Here is an 11,451-nt window from a genome sequence, read left to right on the forward strand (position 1 = left end):
TGTGTTTTATTATTAAAGAATATTGTGTGACATTCCTGGAACAGACTCTGCAAAAATTGTTTCACATAACCTGTGGAAGATTTGAGACAACAGCTATGGTGAAAAAAAAAATGTTAGGAGCAAACTGGGTTTGATCAGCCTAACTGTGTAGCCAATCAGATATAACCTCTGGGATGTTGTGCATTTGTTGCAACCAGCTGAACAACGCCAATGCTGATTGGTGGCTGATTTTAGGCTACAATATACCAAGATCCCTAAAGGTATTTTTGTAACTAAATCGTCGCACCTAAAAAACGGTTTCAAAAAGTATTACAAAAAAAAGCTAATATTCCACGCTGGGTACAGCTGGGAGGTTGACCAGCTGCAAGGACTCTCACTCCCCCTTTTCTCAGATGTAAGAGTTGCCCGGTGATAATTTCAAGTCTAAGTCAACGTAAAACACTTCGTACAGTAGGTACCCGGGAGTCAGATTTTTAATCATCTGGTCCCGCATTAGTAAGTGGGGCTACGAGCTCTGTACCGAGCAGCCTGCACTGTGCGATTTCTGCCTTTTAATTAAGCCACCGCTTTGCAGCCTCCGCGTCGCTAACAGCATCGTTTGCCGTGCGTGGATTAAGTTCTCAGACACACAGCATTAGTGCAGCCCCTGTTGCAATTAACCCCACCTACACTCGTTTAGATCGCGCTACCCGCTGCTGAAATGTCAGTGGATAAGGATTTAATTTAATCAGATCTGCTCCCCGCGCCGCAGAAATCTGGCAGGAAATCGCCGGGTCGGTGTCAGGCTCAACGTTGTCCCAGCCGTCGGCTGTTTATGTGGTCACGGTGCGCAGCAGGGCTGCCCAGCCCCGTTCCTGGAAAGCTACCATCTTGTAGGTTCTCGTTCCAACCCCAATTTGGCACCAGCTGATTCTACAAATTAGCGGCTCAGTGAGCGCTCTAGCTGTTGAGCTGTGCTTGGAGTGAAAGCCTACAGGACAGTAATTTCCAAGAACAGGGGCTGGTAGCTCAGGGCCCTGTATCAGAAATCAGGATTACGAAGTTAGCTGCATAACTGCGCAGATAAAAAAACCAGAGCCCTCCCAAATTTTAACATCGACTGAAGTAAAAAGAATGTTGCGGGTTTCGCTCAGTTATCCAGCTGACTTAGTAATACTGCTTCATGAAACACCGCCCTAGTGTACAGGTTACATTTAACAGCTCTTCAAGGTCTAGCTCATCTGTCACCTCCTCATTTAAAAAAAAAAAATCTTTTAAAATTATTTTATTTTTCCAGTGCATGTAAATGCACTCATTCATTTAGGCACCGAGCGGACACTCACATCCAGAGAGACTTTCACCTCATTCACGTTTTTACATACAATCCAGTTACAGAGCTGGGTATTCACTGAGGCAATTCAGGTGAAGAAATTCTGAAAATTCAGGGTTTACTGAGGAAAGTATCTTCCCAGGGTGCACCTGCAGTCTCCTACCTGAGAATGTCATCTACAGCCATGGAGCTGCGACCTAGGTTCCAGAACTGTTGTGCTACACTGCCACCTACAGGGCAGTCTGTGTATGACTGTGTCGGGCTTACAGGCTCCAATCCACTGGACTCTTCCTTCTCCTGTGAGCTGGCGGTGCGGCTTTGGGACAGATTCCCCTCTCCCAGCACTGCACCTCTGATCACGGGTTCGAAAGACACACAGAGACGTAACAGGGCCTTAATCTGTCCCCGCTGCATAAACTCTGTGTACCAACTTGTGTAGATCCTTCTCTTCTGATACCGATGAACCACAACTCTGTTAACTTAACATTGAGGTTCTGTGCGCAAAATGTAGCTACATTACATTAAGAAGAGCCATACGGTTTCACCATGTTTTTTAAAAAAATTTTTATGCCTGAACAAAAAGAAATTCTGTTCCTGAAATGGCTTGATGATAAACACCAGAATAATAAAGGTATGCTATGGGTGGGCTGGCAGACAGCCTAACCGGTAACGCAGCACTGGTGTGCACACACCGCACCACTTTACCACTCACCGATTAGGCATGCATGTTAAGACTGTCCAGTATCATTTTAGGTCTTGCACCCATTTTTAACCGTTCCCACATTCAGTGAGTCTTCCTATGGTTCAAAAAATCGTTTTTCCAATTGTTTCTTGTGAAAAAATTTTTTTTATATAAAAATAATAAGAATACAAAAAATATATATGTTTATACTTTCCATATGTGGATTCACTTCTTGGCCACACTGCAATCAGTCCAGTCCAGGTTTCCACCGATCATCCCCAGCCGCATTCGTCCGCGCCCGCGCGATCGCTAATCGAGATTTCGGCGGGCTCGCATTTCAGTTTATCGCTTGATCTGCCGTCGGCGCAGGTAAAGTCCGCCGACTCGCCGTCCCGCTCGGCCCCGGCGCGTCCCCCAGAAACGGGCGCCGCTCCGGCTCGGCCGGGACGCCGCCGGGTTCCCAACGCCAGTTTCGCACCGTCCGCGACCTCCACCTCCACCTCCACCTTGACCAGGTCCTCGACTCGGCTGAGTTCTGGAGCGGTGCCGTGCGTGTACAGCCCTCCTCCGCCGAGCTGCTCCCCTTCCTCTGTCACTCGAACCCAGCGCTGAACGGCCCGCTCCGGGCGTGTCCTTTTGGACGGGTTTCCACCAGCGTACGCCGCGCTGCTGTCTGCAGGGCCGCTGATCGTCATCTCCTGGAAGGAAACAGAGGAACAGAACAGGCTGCAAAACCTTTGAAGAGTAGTTTTTTTTTTTTTTTTAAGTTCCTGTGCGCCGTGAGCTATGCTCACTCACTCACTCACTCACTCACTCACTCACTCACTCACTCACTCACTCACTCACTCACTCACTCACTCACTCACTCACTCACTCACTCACTCACTCACTCACTCACTCACTCACTCACTCACTCATGACCTCACTCACTCATGACCTCACGACCTCACGACCTTCGGAGGCGCATGCGCAGGAGGTGCGCCGTGGGTCTGGACACGTGGTTTCGTGCTCGTCTATAAACGTGACACTGATGTTGAGGCAGTTGCAGCCACTCACTCTCTTCCTGGAGGCCAGGGAGTGGAGCTCCCTGAGCACACGCCGGTGTTGAGGCAGGGCCTCCCGCTGCTGCCTCTGCCACCTGAGCGCGGTCAGGAGGCACATCTCCGCAACTGCGTGGGGCACTCTCTCCCCCTCCGCCTCCTCCTCCTCCTCCTCCGCGTCGCTATCGGGTTTGGCTTCGCACACCTGCAGTCATAAGAGTGATTAAGTTCATATGCAGCCTTTCATCAAAAGTGGGGAAAAAAATAAAATAAAATAAAAATAAAGAAACCAGCATGCACAGTGTGGTCAGGGACACAGCTGTTCTCGTTCTGGCTCTGTGTTCCAGCACACTGCATTTTAAATCCCACTGCTTTAAGGGCCCGTCCTTTGCGTTTAACATTAAAGGATTAACTGAACTGGTGGCTGAATGTGACACTTGCCAGTTGTCTTTAGGCTACAACAAAACAAATGTGCATAATTATTTTATTATTCAGTCATTTAAATGTATTTTAAAAGGAACGTTAGCTAGCTATCTAAATGAATATAACTAGAAATAATAATAATAAATAATTATTTATGCATTCACTTTCGATAGACACCCCGGGCCGCTCACTCCCACTAACCTGGATCATCGCTCACTCCACGTAACGTCAGTTGTTAGCTAACGTTAGCTAGTTATCATACGACCGTAATAATGGCTAACGAGTAGCCTACAGCAATAACACCATTAGAAATATTGAGCCGTATATGTACGAGTCCATCGCTGTTAATCCTCGGCCTCACCAAAATGAAAACATTGTCATCGCTGTAACGTAATAGTAATACCATCATATACCGGTAGCCTACAATATAGGACCCTAACGTATAGGATAGCCTACAGCCGCGTTTCCACCGAAATTACCCGGAACTTTCAGTCCCAGGAACTACTTTACCAGGAACTAAAAGGTTCCTTCAGCTAATGGTTGTCTGCGTTTCCACCGGGGTCTAAAGTACCGCGAAGATTAGGCAAATTAGCCCACTGACGTATGAAAAAGCAACGTTGTCGTCGGTCCGTCTGTCATATGATTTCTTCCGTAACCCCATACTACCACCGAAGTAGCCTACATTATTTTCTAATAACCGGGACAGCCCGGAGGGGTTTATTCCACTTATACAACGGGTTACCAACAATGACTATATATGGTTACTTTTGTATTTATTGATTTTCATATATCCTCTCAAACACATTCATTATGTTTTTATGCGAACATTCGCTTTCATGTCTTGACATCCGAAGCGACAGAATGCATTCACATTTATATGTATAACTGGCAACAACAGCAGAAAACATGCACACGTTGTAAACAATTTGCTGTTTGATTACTTTCTCGTCGTCAATTCCATATAGGCTAATGGCAAAATGACAAGAATAGAACGAAAACTCGGACTTGCGTGAAAATGTAAATTAGTAGTGGTACAGCCACCGTTTGCTTTCCTTCGAAGTTACTGCTAGCCGAGCAGCGAAGTGTGCCCTCCAGATGCGAACCATGCACCATGAATTAGTCCATAGTCTTCCTGGTCTTTTCGTGGAATTGAAAAATGTCAGTAAAATTACGGCAGTCTGAAAAAGCTAAAGGGAAGATTACTAGAATTAACCTGTTAGTTTACGCGGATAAAAAGTGCGGATGGTGATTTCCAGTTTGCTTGTACTGTATCATCAATGTTAATTATGCAGAACGACCGCATACCTCACATAACTGTATCAAACGTTTTGAGTCAATTACAACGGGCTAACAAAGAAAATCCGGAAGAAAATATTCAGCAACCGAATTAATCCGTTTGAATGTTTTGGTAGCCTACGTAATATGCTGTCCCAGCACGAATGCTTAGCATTTTATAAAACGAATACTAAAGCAAGAAAAGAACAGAAGAGCACACGTTATAATTCCAAGACGTTGACAGGCTATAACCAAAACTAGGCTACTGCGCCGCATAACGTACAAGTTTGATTTGAAGTTATTATGAAAATAAATTGGTTTGCCGCTGCATATTTTCAAACATGGCGGGTAATGACGGAAAATAAATACAACACAAATGCTGCGAGTACTCGACCAATCAGAAATGTTCAGCGCTGCAAACTCCACCCAAAAGGTTCCTGTACTTTCGGAAAGTACTACCCCCCGAGCAGGAACGTTTTGGGGGGTAAAACAAAGCCCCCAGAACTAAATTTAGACCCTAGTTCCTGCGGTGGAAACGCACCGAGTTCCTCAAAAGGTTCCTAGTTCCGGGGTATAGTTCCTGCGGTGGAAACGCGGCTTACGTTAGCACAACATGGAACCGGTCCGTTCAGGCTAAACATCGACAGCGAGGTAAAGTGAGGTTAGGACGGCTAACATTATGTTTTGTAATGTAATCTATATCAACGTTAAGTAACTTTAAAGTTAACTGATCGTATTAAGCAAAGGCTTAATTAGATTATCGATAGCATCAAAGCTATCTAGGATTTCCTGGTTGGGTTAGTTAGCTACGCTGCGTTTCATGCATATTGAGCTAGGTAGCATGCGTAAAACACCTAAAGTAAAAACAGACAGACCTTATCTTGATCTTGAATGATAGTTGGTACAGCATCTGGCTTTATAAACGTTGTCTTGGCAAAACCCATCCTCTTCTGTTGATAATTGTAGAATGAATCAGGAGTAAAATGTGCACTGCACAATTTTGTCACCTTTGATATTTCTAACTTTGCACCGTTTTGTTTTTCTATATAATCGATCCAGACCTTTCGGAGACTTGGATCTTTTGGCAAGGCGTGAAAAGATGCATTCCTAGCTCTGCAATCATTAATCACACAATAAGGCATTGTTGAACTGGATAGTTGGGGAGTGTTTGGCCACCGCACATCGGTCAATGCAAATTTGAAACATTCGTGACGTCACGATCTTGGTCTCAAATCCACCCATACCAAATAATCCACCAGGCGGCAATGTCGAGCATTGCATAGTTTTTAGGGGGGGAAAAATCTAATTAATTACATACATGTATGAAATACTTTTAAAATCAATGTGTAAGTAACCTTATAGTCTTTGGTCATAATATAAGCATTAAAATCATGATTTTGACTGCACAGGGTCTTTAATTAGATTGAATGTAACATTATATAGAGCAGAACCTGGAAGGTAACAGACATGGACATAACAGACCTGCTTCAACTAATCAAGAGATAGCTGAATGGTGTAGTCACTGAATCAAGTGTTAGTTCTAGATTGGAACTACTTGGGGGTATTCTAGGACTGGAGCTGAATACCACTCTCGTAATTCATTTAAATATTTTTATTACATCATAGTAAATTAAACAACTTTCCCCATGTCTGAATATTTTGCAGAACTTGTCATTATTTGGTGTTGGAAAAAAAAACCCCAATAAATGTTACAATACACTCTGGACTGTTTGACAACATTAATAAATAACATTCTTTATTTCAAATGTGTAATAATGAAGTTCAAACTTAATTTGCATTACATTTACATGTCAAGTCAAAGCACAGTAGAAAGAGAATAGCCCTTAAACGGACATTTACATGTTAGTCAGTCAGTACAGAGAATAGGCTGCAGCGGGCAGAGCTTCCCCCAGGTGCCCGGGGAGGAGTGGCTCTCAGCTGCCCGGAGGAGGCAGAGCGTATTGGGCATGAAGGACTATAGTTGGAGACCGTAGTCTGGAGGTAGGATGAACGCCTGAACCTTTCTTACCTGGAGGCCTTGCCTCCTTAACAGTATTTGTAACACTATCTGCTCACCTGTTGAATATGCGAAGCTGGCTTCAACACGGTAGGAACGGCTCCTGGCGTCAGGAGCAACTTCGAGGCGAACCCGGCGTTGTACCTGGCCTGATTCCCGATGCAGTCCGGCGAGAAGTGGGCAGTGCAGAGACGCAGGTGCTGGCTGACGTTCTCTGGCACTTCGTTGGAAAATATGAAGTTGACCCACTCCCGGCGCAAAGCTGTGTCCCGTGGAAGGGTGTGCATGGACACGTTAGAGGCAGTGCAGCCTGCCACTGCACAGGTGAAATGAACTTTGCTCATAACGAGAGGGAAAGACAGAAAGAGCAAGACTACAGCAGAGAGAGTGAGGGGGGGGGAGAGAGAGAGAGAGAGAGAGAGAGAGAGAGATGGAGAGAGACTAAGGTAGAGCGAAAGACAGAGATGCAGAGAGCATGGCTCTTAGAAGTGCCTTTGGGTTTTGAGTGTGTGAATGTGTGAGTGAGTGAGTGAATGAGTAAGTGATGGATGGATTGATAAAGTGTGGGACAGCTATGAGAGTTGGAAATGTGTATTGAGCTGCAAAAAGAAAATATAAATATATTAGTAAAAGCATAGCACTTTTTGCGTCAATCTAGAAAATACATCACTCTAACACATAACTGACATAACATTACCGGTAACGTTATCTATCTAGTACAATTCTTGCTAACGTTACCGCACAGATCAAATGGGTTTTGAGCGGAGAACAGGGCACTGACAAGCTAGTCTAGCTTGCTGGATAAAGTTAATTATACAAACAGCTAACGTTTGCTTTTTAAAATTGTTGGTGATTTTAGCTAGCCAACTAGTTAATGTTAGTGCTATATAAACTAAAAATAAATCCGGTAACATTAGGTTAACGTTAAAGTGATCTATTGAGAGCTAGCTAGCTAACCTAACTTTACATATATATCTAGCTAGCTAACTCAGCTAGCTAACATGCTGGATAAAGACAGCTAACGTTATCCAAGAAATCGTTGGTAATTTGAGCTATTTATTGTTAGTTTATCTAGATAGCTAGCGTTTGATAAACGAACAACAAATCCGGTGACGTCAGCAATGACACAGTAAGTTGGTTTGCTTGCTAGCTAAGGTTAGCTAACTTATCAGGCATGGGGATCATGATAAAAACCTTCCAATTTTTATGACAACTACAAACATACTTAGAAAACGCATGTAACAATATATTACAATGAGAATATAAATGGGTTGTTATACGTCATCATTGGTGAGACAGTAATCAATCATGCTGAACATTAGAAAAGTAGTGGGGCTGCTTACCGTACTCGATAGAAGGTGGAAAGCAGGAGGTGTGTCCAGTCCTTTTACAGTCTCTGGCCCAGTCAGATTTCTTTACAGGGCGTGGACAGGGGAGTGGTTATCCTCGTGTGACGCACTACGACGAGAACATTCTCAACCGGTTGAACCGGACGATAAATTGAACACGCCTACTTACTTCTCCAAACTAAAGAACTGACATACTTAATACTGTACTTGCATCGTGTTTCTTCAATGCCTCTTGTTCAAATAGCATATAAAAACCTAGAAAGTGTGACCAATCACCATGTTAATCCTTTAAATCAAACACTTTTTCCAAAACCACGAAATATTCTTAAAAAAAATTCCGCAGCTTCTCCTGGCTGGCTCTGGCTCACACGGAGTAAAAAACACACGACACGCTTTGCCTTGCTCATTTAAATATATAATGACCTGTAGCTGCGATAGGCTCCAAATTTTCGCTTACCTATCCACACACAGGCAGCGTGAGAAAAGTTTCTCGGCTACAGCGCGTTAGCTTGCATTACATTGTGTACAACAGCCTATATCCTTTCCTTTTCGCTAAATTGGATTTCCTTGATGCCGGCACCGACTGGAAATATTAGTTGGATTAACATTCTCATGATAATTTATGGATGCACAACTCGATCCACCCAACACCTCAGTACAAAGGGAAATAAGTTTCCATGTCCACACCTGCCCTGTATTGCCGAGAAAAAAACAAAATCGCCACTGTTACACCTCAAAATGACTGGCTATCAACATTGGCAATTCATCGTAAATTATTAGGTAAAACCCAGATACTTACAGACTGGACGTTTGCAGTAGGTTCGCGAACAGTTGGGACAGCGCCCGGTTTTAGCAGTAACTTCGAGGCAAACCCAGCGCTGTAGTCTACTCCATCTCGTTTAAAATATTGCTCGCGGAGAAATGTCCTGAGCAAACAAACGCATGTTTGCTAAGCTGAGCAGGGGATCTTGTACTAAAAATAAAACGAAGCTGCTGATTTTTGGACGGCTGGATTCCGATGTAAAGATTTCGTTGTAAACTTACAGTCTACAACTGAACAGCTTGCATTCTTCTTTGCGGCCAATATTATTCAGAGGATTCCCTCCGTGCCGTTGACGGTGTTTACATAAAAAGTGGGCGGTACCCACGTCTTTTTCTTTGAATTCTATGTATGGATCATAAAAAGTGTAATTAGGTGCATACCGCCATCTACTGTGCCGGAGTGTGCAGTATCACGACGACGTTTATATTTAAATTAAATTCTCTAAGTCTATATATTTAGAAAACTAAACAGTGCCCTGTTTAATTTCCACTGCTTAACACCTGTGTCCAACCTTACCTTAAGACTCCACTCTCTTCCAAACTCACCTGCTTTAGAACAAAAACTTTCCTCGCCCTATTGATTTTACTGCATTGTAACAATGCACACTTCACATTTTCTTACTGTATACTTCACATAGGCCTAATATTTATCGGAATCTCTCTTACCCACAATATGCAAAGTCGACTTCAGTCCTACGTGTCCAAATCTTAGACGAGAAAAAAAAACCACCTCGGTCTCCAAAACCTTCCATTAAAAATGTTCACGTGGGCAGACTGTTGTAAAAGTGGAATGTAGTATGTACTCGGTCGCTCCCTGCACTTGGAACTGTACTTCCCTCTTGGGTTTTCAACACACTTGTTCCTGGTTATGGTTATACAATTTGTTGTACGTCGCTCTGGTTAAGAGCGTCTGCCAAATGCCTGTAATGTAATGTAATGTAATGTAATGCTTTGTTATCATTATCCTGGTCATGGAGAGCCGCTGGCTTTCGTTGTTATTCAGAAGTTACTCAGTAGCACAGCAATTTATCAGATAAAGTACCTCTCCAGATATATTCTAAAACCTTGAAAAATATTCTATATTGAATAATTTTCTTAATAAATATTTTTTCCACCAAAAATGTCCAATAAGCTACTGAAAATGGCTTGATAGCGTCTATACACCTTTACCCTCATTGAGAATGTCAGAATCTATGAATATGCTAATTTGCATCGTTACACTTTGTAGCCTAGATTTCCGTAGGCTACTATTGTATACACACCGATCGCAACCAGCCAATGAGAATTTATTTAGCAAGGAGCTACAAAAGATACATAGGAAAAGTGTAAACAGCGAAAGTTGCCTTTTCTGACATCGGTCAATAAAATAGATAAATGCTTACGTGGTGACTCCCGGTCGCGGCTGCTGTAATCCCGGGATACACAGTAGGCACAGCATCTGGATTCAGAATCAATTTCTTCGCGAAACCCATGGACTTCTGCATGAGGTTCTGGAAGCAGTCGTCAGTAAAATGCGCGCTACAGACACGGATTCCCTCTATGCTGTCAGGCACATGCACGCGATTCCTATAAACAAATGCCACCCATTTTTGTTTGAGAACGGGCTCCTTCGGTAACGAGTGGAACGAAGTCCCTGCCTCGGGATCGCACCCTAAAACTGCGCAGTCTGCCATGTTCAACTCACAACCGGTGACGTCACTAACTGGGCCGCTTTATGCGCGCAAAGGTACCAGTTTACTACGTCGCTCCTGTAATTTGCATATGCCTTGCCTATTGGACCATGATAGGTTAGACACGTTTGTGACGTCACAAATTATGCTCATATGTGCACGTTATGTATGCATATGCATATTCTAGACAAGCCCGCCTAACGGAAGCTTGTGAAGCCTTGGACCAGCCCCGGAAGTAAGCTTGTACTGTACATGTTGAGTGCAAAACATGGAGCTCCTATTGAATTGAACAGGGAACATCAGACCTTTGAAGGTAAAATAAAACTTCACTGATGGCATTTTGAAACTCGACTAACTGTCGTTGTGTTACTTTTGATCACTTCCAGAGGGGTGGATATTACATTAGCAAGTAAAAGATGATTGGTTGAGCCAAGCAAAGTCAGTCAGTATTCTATGTAGACGAACGCCGTTCAATTTCTTCCATTTCAAGAGGTGGGATTTACGAAGATCTCAGCTCCATCTAAAACCTCATATCGAACAAATCTCAGTGTTCCACTACCGCAACAGACCCATGCAAAACACAAAAAATAACAGCTGGACAATTTTCTTATCTGTAAATTTTAGGTTTTATTATAATAAAAAGAAACTTTTTGTGTGTTTTGCTGGGATACAGTGTTCCTTGTAGATGAATCTTATTTGCAGAACTGAAGCTGACAGTCATGCTGGTGATGACAGAATGAAGAAAGACTCTGTGTGTGTACACGTATGGTGTGTGTCTGAGTGTGTACAAGTATATGCCTGTGTATGTGTATGCCTGAGTGTGTCTGTATGTACATGTATGTGTACATGGATGTGTGTATGAGT

At 43.4% G+C, this 11,451-nt stretch overlaps 1 protein-coding gene across 12 annotated transcripts; it reads right to left on the reverse strand.

Annotated features, from left to right (window-relative positions):
* Window positions 1–1,870: 1,870 nt before the first annotated feature.
* On the reverse strand, window positions 1,871–10,630 carry LOC118225706 (THAP domain-containing protein 1 A-like). 12 transcript variants are annotated; one of them, XM_035414559.1, is made up of 7 exons: window positions 10,300–10,629; window positions 9,584–9,838; window positions 8,090–9,021; window positions 6,806–7,345; window positions 5,605–5,679; window positions 3,048–3,236; window positions 1,871–2,689 (listed from the first exon to the last, which is right to left on the reverse strand). In XM_035414559.1, the coding sequence occupies exons 4-7, from the start codon at window positions 7,088–7,090 to the stop codon at window positions 2,264–2,266; spliced, it is 975 nt and encodes a 324-aa protein (XP_035270450.1). In that variant the 5' UTR covers window positions 7,091–7,345; window positions 8,090–9,021; window positions 9,584–9,838; window positions 10,300–10,629; the 3' UTR covers window positions 1,871–2,263. The 12 variants fall into 12 exon arrangements, with proteins under 12 accessions (XP_035270450.1, XP_035270453.1, XP_035270452.1 ...); XM_035414562.1 differs by having other exon boundaries at window positions 8,090–8,159; window positions 8,895–9,838; XM_035414561.1 differs by having other exon boundaries at window positions 8,090–8,204; window positions 8,895–9,838.
* Window positions 10,631–11,451: the final 821 nt, after the last annotated feature.

The sequence above is a fragment of the Anguilla anguilla genome, chromosome 4 (genome assembly GCF_013347855.1).
Source record: "Anguilla anguilla isolate fAngAng1 chromosome 4, fAngAng1.pri, whole genome shotgun sequence".
Taxonomy (NCBI): domain Eukaryota; kingdom Metazoa; phylum Chordata; class Actinopteri; order Anguilliformes; family Anguillidae; genus Anguilla; species Anguilla anguilla.

What these genes read in the sequence shown, in the direction of transcription:
- LOC118225706 (XM_035414563.1), bottom strand. Translation starts at nt 7,090, where the DNA reads ATGAGCAAAGTTCATTTCACCTGTGCAGTGGCAGGCTGCACTGCCTCT. An exon ending in CAGCTTCGCATATTCAACAG is followed by an intron (nt 5,680 to 6,805) that starts GTGAGCAGATAG and finishes AATTATCAACAG; the next exon opens with AAGAGGATGGGTTTTGCCAA. An exon ending in CCCTGGCCTCCAGGAAGAGA is followed by an intron (nt 2,690 to 3,047) that starts GTGAGTGGCTGC and finishes GTTTCCTTCCAG; the next exon opens with GAGATGACGATCAGCGGCCC.